General features: G+C 40.7%; 1 protein-coding gene across 3 annotated transcripts in view; it reads left to right on the plus strand.

Moving 5' to 3' along the window:
• The first annotated feature begins 620 nt into the window (after positions 1-620).
• phldb2b (pleckstrin homology-like domain, family B, member 2b) overlaps positions 621-18,524 on the plus strand; it is an 82,183-nt gene continuing 64,279 nt past the window's right edge. The window contains exon 1 of one of the 3 annotated variants that reach the window (XM_034706451.1): positions 621-963. In XM_034706451.1, the coding sequence (XP_034562342.1) occupies positions 931-963 (33 nt within the window). In that variant the 5' untranslated portion in view covers positions 621-930. The remainder of the gene's footprint in view (positions 964-18,524) is intronic. The other 2 variants (XM_034706455.1, XM_034706450.1) reach the window with 2 other exon arrangements.

Genomic DNA, 18,524 nt, shown 5'->3' on the forward strand with positions numbered 1-18,524 from the left:
GAATGTGGCTCACATACTTCACACCACCCCTGCACAAGTCAGAGTCCCTGTTGGGCCACAGTCCAAAGTCTGGACATGCTCTTGTTTTCCTATCACATGCAGTATGTCCCCTGAAGAGGTTTGTTTTTAAAGCATATTTTAACTTCTTCAAACTTCATCACTTAACAAAAGTTCTTGCTGCGTGATATGAGTCCTGACAGTCTGTTTGTGCTCCAGTCTGGATCTCTCTCTGCAGACAGAATAATTAAGAACCATCAGTATCAGGACTGGAATGTGTCCTGCAAAGGAGACTAGACTACATTCTTGTAGTCATAAACTAAACATTCTTCATATCCTGGTTTCTTTTTCATTTCTTTGCTGCCAAGTAGGTCTGAAATATGCTTTCTCTCCCTCCCTCTCTCTCTCTCCCTCCCTCCCCATTATCCTCCCACTCCCCTTATTTACATCTCTTTGTTCTTGCTTTAAGCCAGTGGGAATGAGGGGTCAAGTGTAGGTGGTCTGTTAACACCTGCACATTATGATTTGTGGGTGTGTTGTAGAGAGAGAGAGAGAGAGAGAGAGAGAGAGAGAGAGAGAGAGAGAGAGAGAGAGACTCCCCCCTTCGTTCCTTCTCCAGCTCCACTTCCAGCTGTTTGCTAAATTCCTCCACACGTCGCGATTGGCTGAGGCCGCCGGCTTTTTACGTTTGTGAGTTTGTGTACGTTTGCAGTGTGTGTGTGTATTGTTGCGGTGTGTGTGTGTGTGTGTGTGTGTGTGTGTGTGTGTGTGTGTGTGTGTGGAGGATTCTTTCCCAGGCATCCACAGGTTGCCCGTGCTACACAGGGAATGTATCCGCTGTTAAGAAAGAGGCTGTAATTTCAACAAGAAGGAAAGTGACACAACTTTTTCCAGGACTTTGGAGCGGCTGCGTAACTGCGTCCTTTCTGCGCGATGACAGAAGTGGTCAGTCCAGCCTCAATAATGGTAAGAGTGCGTTTTTGTCTTTTAAGTGTGTTCCTTCAGAAAAAAAGAAAGGCTTTAATACCTGTCACGGTTTTCCTACATCCTAATGTTAAATCTGTGGCTCAGGAAGTTCTCTGCAGTGTTTGTTCCTTAAGTGATTGATGTCTTAACAGACTTTAATCACGGCTTTGGTTTTCAGCAAATAAAAAACAGGGACACTTTTGTTTGTTTCTAAGCTGATTAAACCTCCCAGCTAAGAGGCATTTAGTTAGCTATGAGGAGAAAAACACACAGAAATGACTGCTCATGATCAGATGCTTACATTAGAGTAATGCTGGTTTTTATTTAGGTTCATTTTATGTGGTTTACAATTGATTACCTTCAGGAAAAACCTGATCAATCAGTGAATCTCTGTGACACTGGGGAGTATAAAATGACAAATTTGAGCAGTGTTCTGTCTCTGTAAGGTCATGTGTTGGTAGAACAGCTGATTTCACACAGTAAAGTTTGGAACATGTCTATAACATCAGTGAATCAGTGCATGGTACGAGCTGGTACACCCTGTGAATTATTCTGTGACTCATGAGTGGAATATTCACCTGATATAGAACAGCATGTTGCTCCCACCCTAATGTGGACTAATTTAAACAATCAACCACAATGTGTGAAATAAATCAGACATTTTACTTTCACCAGTTCAAACATCCTCAAGGAGTCTGGTTTTAAAGGAACAGTTCTCTTTTTTTGTTTTGGAAGTAGGGTTGTCTTGAAGTACTTGTCAATAGTAAGTGTGTTACAGAGGAGATGTCGGTCAGCTCAGCCTCTTTGTTGAGGAACTGAGCAGAAGAAGCTGAACTATCATCCGCAGCAGACGGATTCAACTCTACCATGTCTGTTTAACTAGTTTAAGAAAGTCTGACCCACACATAAATGCTCACAGCGTCCTCCTTTGCCATTAAAGCCACTTTGTTAGGTGCTGTTTCGTGGCCACCACACATAGGTGTCCCTCTGCCTGAGGCACACTGATCAGCTATCCAAGTCAACTTGAGCTTGCTTCTGAGTTATAAACTTTGGGCTTGGTTTGAGATAATCTAAGTAATTAATTCTAAACATTTTCAGTCTGACACAGTGATGACTGTAGAGTTTGTTATTTCAGCTCAGTCTTCCCTTCAGCAGATAACACAGTGTATTTTGATAAGGCAAACATATTGTGCAGACTATGAGTTGTGTCATTATGCAAAATAAAATAAAAAAACAGTGAGAGATGATTCAAAGACACCCTTCCATACAGCTCTTCTGGTTTACTGATTTACCTTCTGATAATTGAGGAAAGTGAAAAGTGAGTCCATTTTGGTCCGTTTCCTCTGATAGTCCAGTACCTTTGCAGTAGTGAGAGAGCTCATTTGAACTGTGGTGCAGACCAAACAAGCAAACTCTGGTTCGCTTGAAAACAGGGGTCTCGGTTTGCTTCCAAGCAAACCCCGGTGCTGTTTGTTTGACCACATGCAGTGTGAAAGTGAACCAAGCGACATGAAAGTGCTAAAATCCTGCTATTTCACCCCCTAATTGATCTCTGGATGGTAACCAATGCAGTCTGCAGTCATACGTTAGAAGCTGGTATCCTCTGATTCACCCCTGTAGTATAGCGTTGTTTTCCCACTCCAGTTAACAGTAGTTCTTTGAAGTTATGAGCATGAGTACTTAGTTTCCTCGTCTGCACCACCAGGTAACTCGGGATCTCTCCTGTTTTCAGTCGGCTCAAAAGTTTCTCCCCTCTCTCATTTGGTCTGTTGGTTCTTGTTCTTCCTCCCTGTCCTCTTTTTCATAGAGATGCCGTTTAGTATCAGCAATAAACGCCATACCATTGTGGATGTCAAAAAGGCCCAGTTTTTGGTTTGCTTGTATTTTTTTGTCTAATTGAAGGCCTGCAGACCTGAGCAGCTGATCAGTGCACCGCAGGTAGAGAAGCTATATGTGCTGTGTCTGCAAGTAGTGCTAAAAAAAAAAAGTAGCTATCTGAAAAATGTTCTAAATGTAATGTACACTGATGCCGACATCAGTATTTGGGACAGACTTTCCCTAAATGAACTAAATTAGGTGGTAAAGTTGACCCCATCAGCAGCAGATGCTTTCACGATGGCTCTCTAGCCGGTTTCTCCACAAAGGGGCTGAGTTGACCCACATCTCATGTGGACCACACTTACTTTTGACAAGTGCCTCATACAACCCTACTTCAGAACAATGAAATATCCCTTTAAGCATGGGTGGATATGTCTGCTGTTTGGGAGTTTGTGTAAAATCTGGTGCTGTGTGTAGCAGCTGTTGGTACTAACAAAAACACAGGGTTCTAATGGATGCATCCATCTTTTCCAGCACTGTGACGCTAACGTGAAAATGGAGCCAAAGTACGCTTTCCACATAAAACAGGACAGAGTTAGAGACAGAGTTAAAGACAGAGTTAGAGACAGAGTTAGAGACAGAGTTAGAGACAGAGTTAGAGACAGAGTTAAAGACAGAGTTAAAGACAGAGTTAGAGACAGAGTTAGAGACTGAGTTAGAGACTGAGTTAGAGACAGAGTTAAAGACAGAGTTAGAGACTGAGTTAGAGACAGAGTTAGAGACAGAGTTAGAGACTGAGTTAGAGACAGAGTCAGAGACTGAGTTAGAGACAGAGTTAAAGACAGAGTTAGAGACTGAGTTAGAGACAGAGTTAAAGACTGAGTTAGAGACTGAGTTAGAGACTGAGTTAGAGACAGAGTTAGAGACTGAGTTAGAGAGACAGTGGTGTATATGTGAAATATAAACAAACCACACTGACAGTGCATTAACAGCCTTTCCTTTAGATAAATACACAGATTTATGTACACTGTGAACATTTAAGTGCTGCTAAATTAGCGTTCTGTTTGTAGCACACATACAATAACTTTTCTTAACACCAGAAATGAACGAGGATTTCTTCACAGTGTACTACCCAAGTGGCAACCTCTGGTGTTAAAATATGAGTTCAATGTGGAAGTGTTAAAAACTGCAGTTCATCAAGGATCCGCTTAAGGCTGGCTCCAGAAGTACCAGAAACCACATACACACCAATTCACAGAAGACGATCTTTACAGCAGAAATAAACATGTTTACAGCCTGGTTCAAAAGACGAGTGTAGTCTGGATAGCTCATTACTTGATCAGCACACACTGTATTGAGATTACGAGTCTTCCAATGAGAGGCACAGCTGACTTGATTGACAGGCGGGAACACTGTAGCTGTAGGCTAGGAGGCTCAAACTCCACCTCTTTACGTCACAATCACAGCAGCAATATAGCTCCCGCAGACGATTGGTCTCAAAACAGCGCTTCAGAAACAGATGGGTGATGTCACGGATACTACGTCCATATTTAATACAGTCTATGGTAATACCAGATATCTTGCTCCGCTTACCAAGAGTGTCATGCTAATGCTAATCTGCTCTGCTGTAGGGGAGTGTAAACCACAGACTGTTCAAAACACGGAAGCCTGTTGATGGAGGTCGCCATATTGGAAATGTTGTATCAATCAAACTTCCCGTCAACCTAACAAGAGGCAGGCCTTTAGCATCCTTGCTAACAGCTACAATGTGCCCGCCTAGCAGTCAAGTCAGCTGCAGCTATATAATGTAGAACTCGTAACATTAATATCTTCAAAACTAATGTGTTATAAAATAAATGAATCCCCTAGAAATAGGGACATGAGCTAATGAGACCAAAACCGTTTTTTGAACCAGGCTGTAAACATGTTTGTTTTGCTTCAAAGATCATTTTTGTTGAATGGGTGTGTGTATGTGGTTTCCGGGCTTTTGCAGCCAAGTGGACACTAAAGGAACTGAAGTTTTTAGCACTGTCTCTTTGTTTTTTTCTCTTTCTTCAACCTGGCTTGAAGTGATTCTGCTGTTTGCCATACAGGTTCCTGCGTGCTCACAACTATAAACCCAGTAACATGAATAACACACTCCTGCTGATACTGCTTTAATGATCTTATAGTGTTTGGTTGTGTTCTCAGAAAACAATGCACAGTGTGTCATGTAGTATTGGACCTGTCAGTCACACAGAAACCAGCTGGTTGGTGCACATTATGGCCCTGACCTTGTGTAATTATTATGCTGAAGGTTTGTCTTTGGTGGGTTCAGCCACAGCTCTCTGCCCACATAACATCTGTATGTTGGGTATCTTTAGAATCATGGAACATATGGTTTTTAAAACTCTGCATGTTGTTTCATTCCTGAAAAGCTGCCAGTGGAATGCTAAGCTAATGTTAAAACCATTAGAGCTGTTAGGATGGATCTGATCATGATGTGGAAAACAGTATAGAGTGCTAGAGATCTGTCACAAGGACTCAACGTGTGGATGTGGTTTTATCCTGAAGACATGATACGTCTTTGTTTGTAACAAAAAAAGTGAAATGTAGCACTTAAACAGATCATTTTTCAATTGAGCTGTTATGATTTTTAAATGCTTTCACAACATCCAGGCCTGCGTACTTCTAATGTTTCCCAGTCAGCTTGGAGGCCGATGTTATGATTGGATTCCATTTTTTAATCTGTTTTCTTCATCACAGATTCTTTCCTCTCTGTGTTCACTTGTCTCCTTTTCTTTTATCTCTCTGTCTCCCCATCACTCCTCTTATCTCACAGTCCATCCTTCAGCCTCCATCTTTCTCTTCTTCTTTCAGGAATCACAGTTCAGTTCACCCTGTGAGATTCATTACTGGTGTGGCTTTTATGTCCCTCTACTAATTCACTGTCCCTCTGTCATATCCGCCTCTTAGAAACCCAAACATCACTTGATCCCCTGCATATGGTGGCGAAAGTAGCCTGGTCCCTTCCAAAAAAACACACACCCTCTAAAGAAATTCAAGCTAGATTTCCTCCAACTTTGAGTCAGCTGCAATAACAATAGGCTTTCTTTCCTGTGAGGTTCTTGTGTTTCAGTAAATGAGGAAAAAAACACTGATAGGAGTGTGAGAGAGTTGGAGTTGGAGGACAATGCTGGTGGATGTTTGTTGTGTTTTAGAAAAGGTTCAAGGTTAAGTTGTGATAATCTGCTTGCAGAGTTTTTCCAAAACACGCACACACGCATGCATGGAAACACATACAGAGACATAAACACCCACACACAGCGGAGTGAATTTATGTGCTTTTCTGTAAAAGAAAGGAAGAGATGAGCTGTAAGTTATGACCAGGAGGAATGCCTATGTGCACGTGTGCTGTGTGCTGGAACATTGACCTTTCTGAAGTATCAGCCATGTATTAAATTAATTAAAGTTTAGTTGAAGACGCACAAAACACACAGTGTAGAGGAGAGAACGGAGGACGATAACCCCGTGTAGCCTCTTTGAGTCGCTCTGAATGAAGGACCAAGAGAGAGGGACTCCATATTAAACAGAGTGTGTGATACAATGCTGGCTTTGTCAGGTGGGAGGAGGAGAGGGTAACGCTGGAATGTATAGGGAGGGGATGTTAGTGAAGGACAGAGAGATGAAGAAGGAGACAGATAAGGACAGAGGCAACAAGGGAGAGCAGAGAAACAGAGTGTAATACTTTTATAGAGAAACAAGCACTCGAGACCGCGAGAGGGGAAACTGGGTGAGAAGACTAGCTCGGCCTGCCAGACCAATCAACAAATTAAATCATGTCTGGTTACATTCAGATCATTTTCAATTCCATTACTGACCCAGATGACCAACATTTAAACACTCTGAGATACTCCGTAGCTGTTCTTAAAACTAGTCTGTGTGGCTTCTGACACAGCAATGGTATCATAGAGAGTTTATCCTTTGTAATGCCAACCACCCATCCAGATATTAAGTATTGATGCATAACAAACACAGTGTTTCACATTAGCTGCAGCCATCTTTGTTGCTTTAATTATTTCAAATCTTCTTTTAAAGTTAAACGCTCGCACATGATTCAGACTGAAACAGGCCAGACTGAAATCTGTCTGATAAGAACAAAATGCCTAACAGAGGAAATAAAGCACACACACATTCAAATGAAAAGTTGTTTTGACTTCATATAAAAGAGAAAGAGAAAGGAGACAGGGGCCAGGTGAAGTGAGATCACTGTCTGTCTATCACTTTTTGAATGGTAGTGTTTTGTTGTTTATAGTTTATTGTTTTAGGGGTGACCCAGACTTTGCTGTGTGCCAATATTACACATAACCATTTAAAATGAAGAGGTTCATTAAAGTAAAAGAGACACCAGAGTAGATAAGTATACATGAAGCCACTGTCCATTAAACACATAGACTGTATAAAATATGGACGTAGTATCCGTGACACCACCCATCTGTTCCTGAGAGCTGTTTGGAAGCCAATCGACGGCAGTAGCCATATTGGAAATGTGGAACTCAACCAGGCAGAGTGTGTTGTAAAGGGGCGGAGTTTGAGCCTCCTAGCCAACAGCTGTGCGTTCCCGACCGGGAGTCACGTCAGTCATGTCCTTATTTGGGCAAAAACTCGTAATCTTAATATCTTCTGAACTGTCATCATAGAAAAAAACTCACCCCCATGTACAGTGTGTGCCATTAGAGAGATTAGCTTTGTAGAGCCAAGCTGTTTTTTGAACCAGGCTGTAAACATGTTTATTAATGCTGCAAAGATCGTCTGTTTCCCATTCATGTCTATGTGGTTTCTGGTGTTTCTGCAGCCAGCCTCAAGCGGATTCTCGATGTATTGCAGTTTATAACACTTCCACATGGGCTTCATCGTTTGAGACCGGAGGTTGCCGCTTGGTTTCTGTGTCGACAAATAAAATTAAATCAGCCAAAATTGGGATAATCTCATTTTTTATTGCTGGATCACACATATATCCGGTGGGTCATACGTACTAGTTAGTGATTAGTCATTACTATGGACAACAAGGACCGTGGTAATGATTGTTTTGTTTGAGGATTGAAAAAAGATGGACATGAAGTGTGTGTGAGCGTGTGTGTCAGTGGGTGTCTGTTTCTTTATGTATGAGAAACAGTGTGCATCAAAGACAGAGAGTAAGATGGAGTGCTTTGTGGTATCCAAATAACTAACAAACTAACAAATCAGCGTGTTAGCTCGTTATAAGCTAGGTTACTAACCAACTAAGTAGTTGGTTTGTAAGCTAAATAAATAACTTAGTTAGTTAGCTTGTGAGGAAGTACCCAACTAACTACCTAACCACCCACCCAAACAACTCACAGCTCTGAGCTTCAACCATTAAATGGGAGCTTATCCTACTGGCTATAGGTCCCAGATCCAGAGCCCCTGTCCAACAGAGGCCTTACTCAACGGTGGAAGTAGGGCATCGACAGGAGGGCTTCAGGCAGAGATCTCAAACCCAAGACACGCACAGTCTCAACTCGGGAAGAACTTGTTCTTTACTATCAGAAGTTAAAGTAGATGTGATTAGTGGAGAAATTCCTCTTAGGTCTGGTGTAAGCCCAAAATGTTTACCACGCCATGCCACCCCAACAAAAGTTAATGCCCCAGTTTGGCCACCCCAGTGCAAAGAGTGCAGGGGCGGACCCTGCAACTGAAAGTTAGGTTGAGTCAGCAATTCCAATATGGCGACTACCGTTGACAGGCTTCAAAACAGCGCTTCAGAAAACTAATGGATGACGTCCATGTATTAATCAGTCTATGATTAAAACAGCTTTAATCTTGTGTGTGGTTCTGTTGTATTTACAAAAGTGTAGTCTTGTTTTTATCTCCATAGTTTACAACCAGCTTCATAGTCATCACTATCACCTCTTTCTCTTCATCTCCCTCTATCCCTCTCTCCAACACGGTCTCAGCAGATGTGTGTCTAACATGAGTCTGGTCCTGCTGGAGGTTTCTGCCTGTTAAAGGAAGTTTGTCCTTGCCACTGTAACTTGCTAAATGCTGCAAAGTGCTCTGCTCATGGTGGATTAAGATGAGATCAGACTGAGTCCTGTCTGTAAGATGGGACTGGATCTGCTCCGGTCTTGATGTTGGGTCTTTGTTAATAATAGAACATAGAGTACGGTCTAGACCTGCTCTGTTTGGAAAGATTCTGAGGAGCAAGTTTGTTGGGATTTGGCCCTTTATCTCAGCTGCTCCATGATGAGCTGTGGCTGATGGGGAGCTCGCTCAGTCAGGGCATCATCCCACCACGGTGCAAGACTGAATGTTTCAGACGCTCCTTTGTGCCCACTGCCATCAGACTGTTAAACAGTAACGGAGGCCACAGACTGTCATCACGCTGACCACTGCTACAATAAGATTTCATTCAAAGTTTTTCTACTTAAAAGAGTCGTTTTAAAGTTACTTAACGATTCCAACAAATACCCTTCAAAAAATCTGTTCCAAATCAGTGACACAAACAACATTTGGATTGGCCTGCGACGCGGTTATGAGACTGCAACAGAAACAGACAGCAACAATAATGCAGAAGGCACATGAAACAGAGAGAAAGGTGAAACAGATGTAGAGGAAATAGAAGCAGAGAAGGGACTCAACGTGAAATGAGGGATGAAAGGAGAGGTTGAAGGAAATAAAAAGATGAAACGAAACAGTTTATGAATGCTGTGTCTGCCCTGAAGGTTTTATGACTCCTTTGTCTTTCACCATTCTTGCTTTTTTCTGTGCCCCATATCTTTCTCTCCGTCCTCTATCTCTCTGTCCACATGCAGAATAAACTCAGCATTTTAGGGAGACTCAGCTGGTCTACAGATGGACTGAAGAGAGATTGTGTGTACGCTTTCTTGTGTTTTTTAAAACTCAGCCTATTTATGACGTTGTTTGAGATGAAGTTCGATTATCTCATGTGGTGTTTCAAGTTTCAAGATGTAGAGTGTTTTTAAAGTCAGGCTTGGCCGGCATGTTTAGAATAGTTTCCCATTGGACAACTTTCTCTTAGAGGGAAAAATTTACCTCTGGAATCTTTCCCAATTTTTCACATCATCCGTTCCTGGAAATGTTCCTGAAAATATCAGAAGTTTACATTCCCTCTTTCCTCCGGGCGGACTCATATGTTTCTAATTGATAACCTGTACATCTACGTAAGTCTACATTTTCCCAGATTTCATTGTGACCAAAACTTTCCTGGCACCGATATAGTTCACAGTTAAGAGTTTTTAGTTGCAGTTAATCTTGTTTAACTACAGACTTTGGCTCAAAATGCATCCTATCTTTTTTTGTTTGCAGGCTGAAAAACCTGGTGCAGATCATCAACTATTTAGAAAATGTTAAACTATCAAACTCAGTATGTTAGTGCTAGTTGTGATGAAAATGTGACAGTATGAAAATTTCCAGACAAATGAAACATGTTAGTATTAGTATGTTAGTATTTTAGGTGTGTAATAAGTCTTAAAAATCATATCATCTGGATGGCGCACCAATCAATCAATCAATCAATCAATCAATCAATCAATCAATCAATCAATCAATCAATCAATCGTAGCACCAAATCCCAACAAACGTTCTCCTCAGACTCTTTCCAAACAGAGCAGGTCTAGACCGTACGCTATGTTCTAATATTAACAAAGACCCAACATCAAGACAGGATAAGATCCAGTCCCATCTTACAGACAGGACTCAGTCTGATCTCATCTTAATCCACCATGAGCAGAGCACTTTGCAGCATTTAGCAAGTCACAGTGGCAAGGACAAACTTCCTTTAACAGGCAGAAACCTCCAGCAGGACCAGACTCATGTTAGACACACATCTGCTGAGACAGAGTGTTTCAGACCTTATACCTACATGTCCTTCTTGTGCCCAACCTTCAGTTTGACCATGCACTCTCTGAACGTGGGAATGTGCACAAGCAAAAGTTTGCTAGATGGTATGGAAAGTTTGTTCATTAGTTAGAGGTAGTTTGTTACTGCAATATGCTGTAACCTTACCAACGCTGAATCTTAGATTTGGTCGACACCATCAGTAAGATGGCTTTGATGAGATTGGCGTTGTAAGGCATTAAAAACTAGGTTCCTATTTTTGGTTTCTTAAAATAGCTTCACCCTGATTAATGGATGTTGTGAGATCATCATTTGTCTGTCATGTGGTTTAGGCTCTGTATTTCGTATTCACCACACTAACACCTCTTAGTTGATTTGGGTGGAGTTGTATCTGTTTGCCAGATAGGAGGTTAAAACCATCTCAGCTCCACCTCTTTGCCTGTTTCTATAGTATGATCAAAACTTAGGTAGAGTCAGTATTTCCAAAAAGACGTCTGCCATTGTTGGGCTTGAAAACATCTCATCAGAAACCAATAGGTTACACCTCTGAGACTTTGTCTGTATGTTCAAAAGCAGCACATGATGCAGCTGAATATTTTTTTAGGTTATATTTTTGGGGCATTTTTGCCTTTATTGATAGGACAGCTGAAGAGAGAGGAAATGTGGGGAGTGGAGAGCGAGGGCACACATGCAGCAAATGGTCGAGGCTGGGAGTCGAACCAGCGACCACTGCGACGAGTACTATAGCCTCTGTATATGAGCTGACTTAGGCCCCAATCTACTAAAGGTTTGCGTGTATAAAAGCACGTACAAACTTGACAGCACGCACAAAGCTGATGTACTAACCGGGAGCACCGAGGATTGCGTCTGTCAAATGAGCAAAATAGCACTCGCTATCCATTTAGCGCGTTTGCCTTCATGAATATGCAGAACACATGCAGATTATCATAACGTGCAAAATACTGTGAGGAGGAGATGAAAAATGTAATAATTTAGCACACGCAATGTGATTTATCAAACCTGAAGCAGATAGCGGGCGGTGTTTTTGCGTCTATATTTAGCACGTTTGAAAGGCAGGTGCAAACTGGCACAGCGTTACGCACACTTGGCTGCGGTCACTGTGGAGAGAAGGAGTCATAGGTGCAATGACAGATGATGAGAGAGAGAATCTCCTGTGCCAGTGTCAACATATTTGGACTGTCAGAAATAAAAATAGTAGAGACATATCGTCTATCCAGCAATGCCATTTTTGAGCTGCTGGATGACCTAATTAAGGGCTGATAAGGAGCCAGTCACAAAAAGGAGCCATGTCATATCTCCCATGGAGAAATTCCTTCAACACTGCATTTTCTTGCGTCAGGATCATTCCAGCGCACCATTGCAGTTAGTGCCGGCATCTCCCAGTGTCCACCCGTGCGTAATGAATGTTGATCTCCTGTGCTCTCCCCTCCCTCTTCATTCGCCGGCAGCTCAGTTGAAGTACTGCCACTGAATGACCTCCCGACTGTTGCCAGGGCATTGACGGCCATTGTCAGCCCAGACACAGCACTGACCAGCTGCCTCGTGTGCACAACAGTTGCAGAGGGCGCGCGTCACATTGGACACAGCTCTCACCTCCTGATCAATGGCCTGTAAACCCATCTGTCTGATTTCTTTGTTGCTGCAGCAACTCCCGATCACTGTCATCATAACAATCTTTACGGTCATGACGGACAACTTACTAAAACACTTTTCAAATAATGAAATCACTTTTCTTCCCATTCTTCCAAATCGTGTTTCTTCTGGCAACGCTGAGATGTCTCTGCTGGAGTTCACCGATGTGTTTATTTGTCTCCTCCACCAAGACCTCCAACTCCATGACTTCAAACTTCATTTTTCGTTTACGGCCACTCTGCTCTTTGAAACTCTCCATGGTGACAGCCGGTAGCACACGCATTTCATCCTCATTTAAGGGCGGTCCACACCACTTTTGCACTTGTTATCATTTGCGCTCGCAGTCATAGTAGATCACCCGCAACACGCCCAGAAATAGCAGGTGCAATTTCTTTGTTTGCACACGCAATTAAGCGCTCACTACTTGGGATCTTAGTAGATCAGGCTTATAGACCGCTAGGCCAATGGCGCCCCAATGCAGCTGAATTTGAGGTGGAAGATCAGTAAAGTTGTAGTCATATCTCCACACTTTTTATCATCCTGTTGTAAGTTTACCAGTTTCTTTTCCAAAGCTGCAAATTCCCAGACCATATATTCATCTCATTCCTGAGCGCCCTAACTCAGAAGGCCTGAAAGCCTGTTGTAGATTGTGGAGATCCATGAAGTGGGCGGGCGTCAGGATACCCGAGCTGAAATCTGAAAATCTAGATGTGGGCTGACACACTTCAATGCTCTGCTTCAACTAAAGCTCAACACGACCGGAGACCTGTCTTAACCTGCCCTGACTGGAGCTCACCTGGGGAAAGAAGAGGACTTGGAAGGCCTCGGGGGATGAATTGAGAAACTTAAAGACAAAGGGGATGAACAATAGAATAAACAAAAGAGACGTTTTGCTTACATAAAACAGAGAGGAAGCATTAAGGTCTCTCATCACTTTGAAATTGGACTCTGGCCTGTATTTTTTATCTGTCTTCTGTAGTGCCTTTACATTTGTCTGGCTCATGTTGCCATCACACCCAGTGTGTTTGCTTAGTCTACACCAGTGAGGACAAAAATCACTGGAATGTCGGCCTCATATCTTAAAGTGATAACAGAACGAGCTGATGTGGGACTTTATTTGTGGATGTTTGTTGGTGCATACGAGTTGCACGGGTGACTGAGGTGCAAAGAACAGAGAGCATGTGTGTGTGTGTGTGTGTGAGAGAGAGAGAGTGTGTGTTTTTAAAGGCAAAGCAGCAGAGGAAGTGACCACAGAGAGGAAGCTGGTGCTGAATTAGAGGAAATGGTACTCGGCTGACTTTGATTTGTGCTTCCTCTGCCGGGGAAAGGAAAAGAAAGGAGGACAAGATTAAAAAAGAAGGGGCGTTGGAGATCCACAAGAGACAGAGGAGAGCAGAAGAAGAAAGAGAGATGGAAACATTGGAAGAAGAGTGCTCTAAATGAAGTGACAGGAAGGGAACATTACAAAGGCAAGGAGCCTAATGTTGGAGAGGTTGTGAGGTGGGTGGTGTGTATTATTACAGGATTATTACAAGATCACACGGAGGAAGAGGGAGTGTAACAAGGAGAGAGGAGACGAGAGAGGAAAGAGGTGACTGAAGGTGGAAAAGGAAATGTGGTTGGGTGGTTTCCCATGTACTGTAATCATCGCTGCTTTGGTGAGAAGCAATTCACTCATCCATGTGGTGTGTGTGTGTGTGTGTGTGTGTGTGTGTGTGTTTACGTGCACACAAATAGAAGCAGGAGAGTGTTTCCCTGAGTGGAATTGTAGAGTGCTGCAGGGCTCATTCTTGGCACTGGATCTGAGTGTGTGAGCACATTTATTGGAGCAGCTTTGATTGAGTTTACTTTTATCTCACTCTGTTTTGATTTCTCTTTATAGTTCAGCGCTCTCCTCCTTTTCAGTGCCCGTTCAGTCCTGCTCGACTATTTCAGTCGTCTCTTTTGGCTTCCTGCCTTTCCCACCCTATAAACATTTTTACTTTATTTCTTTCCCTAATCTCAGACTTCAATGCCAAGTATTACAAAATAAGAAAGAAAAAGCAGAACAAAGAATTCCAGCTTGGTGCCCCCTAGAGGCAGAAATGTTAATTGAACCTTAGAATGTATTGGATGAAACCAACAGACTACAATGACTTTTTAATCTGAGGCTTGTTCAGAAGGACAGCCTTCAGAGTCTCCAAAATAAGGACTCATTTACTGCCGATTTTAATATTTGATGTTAATTGTAATCTGTCCTTTTAGAGTTGTTTGGAGTTGTGATGTAATGGGAAAGAGAGAATAAAAAAGACATTAATCACGTAACACAAACATAATCAAAGCACCAGGCTGTGTGATGATAGACCATAACCAACAAGTTGTGGGAACTGTTTTCATGGAACATTTGTGCCAGTTCTTCCCACTGAAAACCAGCTTGTGTGTGCTCGTGCTTCTCTATGTGTGTGTGTGTGTGTGTGTGTGTGTGTGTGTGTGTGTGTGAGTGTGAGTGTGGGTCCCCTTAAGTGGTATTTTCCCCATGGAACACTTTCACACGGGGAGTTCCTCTCATGTGGCAGCAGCTGGCCATGCAAAGCACATGTGTTTTTTTCTGTTTGTGTGTGTGTGTGTGTGTGTGTGTGTGTGTGTGTGTGTGTGTGTGTGTGTGTGTGTGTGTGTGTGTGTGTGTGTGTGTGTGTGTGTGTGCACAGATGTGTGATACTTGTGGGACCGTACTATAGCATGTCTATAACAGGTTAACTTAGTTCTGTAGAATGTCAAAAAAAAAAGGCCCAAAACAGTAACACAGTCAGTCAGATGCATTGGTTGGTATGTGCTTCCACATGAAAGGTGTTATTATGAGTCAACTTGCAGGTCAAGTAATATTTGACATCATATATAAGTCTTTAAATTAAGATAAGATAATACTTTATTGATCCTCATGGGGAAATTTGGTTGTTGCAGCAACACAGACATACTGTAGTAGCAAGAGTACAAGAATTATGGAGCACAAATAAAGAGTACATTTAAATAAAGTTAAAAAGAAAATAGATAACTAAAATAAGAAAAAGAAGTAAAGGTATATACAAATGTTACACATGGTGTAAATATTTGAATTATACAGGCAGTAAGGACATGTTATGCAGAAGTGACAGGTTGACATGGTGTGATTATGACAGATGGCAACAGGATCCCTCCAGGGTGATATATAAAAAACAAAAAACATAATGTGCACTGTGAGGCAGTTAAGGTGCAGTATGCAATATAAATAAATATGTATAGATATGTCTGGATACAGAGATAGAGAAAAGTGAAAAAAAGTACTATTAAGAGACTGATATAATCACTTCAGTTCTAATGAATAATAATATAGTTCAAATATCTTTATTAAGTTTTCATTGAAATATATATGTAAACATTTAAAAATGTAGAAAATAATAAAACAGAAAACACCAGGGTTGGGCAGTAATATTCCCAAAAAATTATATTATATAATATAATATAATATAATATAATATAATATAATATAATATGATATAATATAATATAATATAAATAATATAATATATATACTATAATATAATATAATATAATATGATATAATATAATATAATATAATATAGTTCAGTTCAGTTCAGTTTAGTTTAGAAAACTTTAATGTCCTCCAAGAGGCAATTTGTGGTACAGCACAGCTTTGAAAACACAACAACATGAAAGGTACATCAGACACACACAACAAAATGATCCAAATAACCCATAGTAACTGTTTCACAGTAGTAGTCAGTGCTAGCCCAATGTGAACAACAATAACAGTTAAATAAAATAACATTGGTGTACTTGTAGACAACCTTAATTAGATCACTGGTGCATCTTATTTAATTAAGTTGTTGCCATGGGAATGAATGAGTTTTTAGCACGATTTGTTCTTATCTTTGGGTATCTATACCTCCGGCCAGAGGGGAGTAGCTGAAACTCCACTGAGAGTGGGTGTAATGAGTCCATGCAGACTTTGTCTGCCTTCACAGCTAGCCTGCTCAGGTACAGCTGCTGCAGGTCAGCTTGCTGCTCCCCCATAATTTTCCCACAGATCTTAACAATTTTCCCTAACTTGTATTTTGTGTAATTTTACCATTACCATACCAGCAAACAATACAATAAAAAGGATGCTTTCAATAAAATATTTGTAAAATAGAGTTAAAATTGTAAAATTGTGTTGTCAACATTAAAATATCTTAGTTTCCTCACAAAATACACTCATCATTGTCCTTTTTTAAAAATAGCATCCACACATGAGTCCCAGGAGTTTGTGATCTAAAATGAGACCAAGATACTTGTAGCCTGTCACCACCTCAATCTGCCCTCCTCTGATCCTAGAGGAGTATAATGTAATATAATGTAATATAATATAATATAATATAATGTAATATAATGTAATATAATATAATATAATATAATATAATATAATATAATGAAATATAATATAATCTAAAATAAAATAAAATAATATAATATAATATAATATAATAAAATATAATATAATATAATATAATATAATATAATGTAATATAATGTAATGTAATATAACATAATATAATATAATACAATGAAATATAATATAATATGATATAATATAATATAATATAGTTTGATTTAATATAATATAGTACTCTTAAACAAACGTCCCCCGGTTGTGTCTTTGTCACTAACACACACTGGGAGGTAAAAATCATCAATGAAAATGAGACATACATGGAGCATAGGCATGGAGGAGGGAGAACTGGTTCACACAACACTCCTGCAGCAGGTAGAGACCAAGCTAACACTGAGCCCCTCAGATAATAACTCAGCCTGTCACAGGAATGCATCACTTTTATTTCTAAAGATTAGACGCACAGCGGGGAAAAATATGAATTCTTAATGTCTGACGGTCCACCACTAAAGTTTTCACCTCGTCATCGTCTTAAAGAAAATTAAAGGTACGTTCGTCTGAGTTTTTATTATCAGTGATGCACTTCAGCTCGTAATAGTCTTGTTTTTGTCATGAAGAAATGAGTCGTATCGTCCTAAATTTCGTCAACGAAGATAACATCGCTCTCCAGTAATGTAAAGGATTGTTCTTACATTCAATAGTGAACTCACAGAGGTAGCTTGCGAAAATTCTCATGCTGATTTTTGTGATGCTGCTTCAAATGCGCGTTGAGGTTTGTCGTCCTAAACTTCCCCGGTTCTGTGCCACCATGGGAAACTTGTGCATGACAAGTTTTGCACTCAGCTGCAATGTCTTTTTTGGACTTAAACGAAAAATACTGCCACACGGCCGACATCACTCCTACTCATGGCACACGCTGTTGTTTTGATCACGTGGGCTCTGCATGCTGGATCCAGGCACTGCTGGATAGAAGTGTTGGACCGGGTTCTGGAATGGTTTGCTTATAGCGGAGTGCTTATATTGGAGATTTTAGATAAAATCCGATACTGTTTTTTTTTTTGATGTCGGACCAATATCTGATATCAATATCGAATCGGGACACCCCTACTTGATGTAAGGCCCAGCAATGAGTGTGTATTTTATTTTTCTTTGTTTTTAAGTCATTTCAACAAGCATTTGAGTCCCAGAGAGACATCAAATTTTACTTTTGGGTCCTTAATTGAAAAACGTTGGGATCTCCTGATAGAGACCCCTGAGTTTTAAAGCAACAGTTTAACCTGAAATGGGCTGTGTCTGGTTAAACTGTGATATAAGTGACTAGAGCATCTATGTGTAAACAATTGACAATGTTTACCCACAGACTCTGTGATCCTGTGTCTAGATGTGTTAGATGTGATTTTCTTATCTTTAGACTAGCTAGTTAGCTGGAATCAAATTTCAGTTTAAAGGACTAGGAAATTAAGTCACTCTGGAAAGTCCCTACTACAGATATGATCTTTTTTTGGTTGCAATACAAATTGTAATCACACTAATTTCTCACACCTCAAGAGGGCTTCATGGCAACAATTCATAACTGTCTACAGGAAACGTATTACTCTTAATTTATGGCTTCAACTTTGACACAGACTACAAGTTACACCTTCAGAGAGCACCAGAACGACTATAAGCCATCCCCTACAACCTTTTGGAGTATGTCTTTGTTTAAGTTTTATTAATTCACAATATCAGAAAGTAAAACTGGTGAGTTCAAACTGAATGCAATGACACTTTTATTTACATACAACAATAATGAAACAGCTGAATTTTCAGTTGTCATCCTTCGGCAGAA

The sequence above is a fragment of the Notolabrus celidotus genome, chromosome 17, assembly GCF_009762535.1.
Source record: "Notolabrus celidotus isolate fNotCel1 chromosome 17, fNotCel1.pri, whole genome shotgun sequence".
Classification (NCBI taxonomy): Eukaryota; Metazoa; Chordata; class Actinopteri; order Labriformes; family Labridae; genus Notolabrus; species Notolabrus celidotus.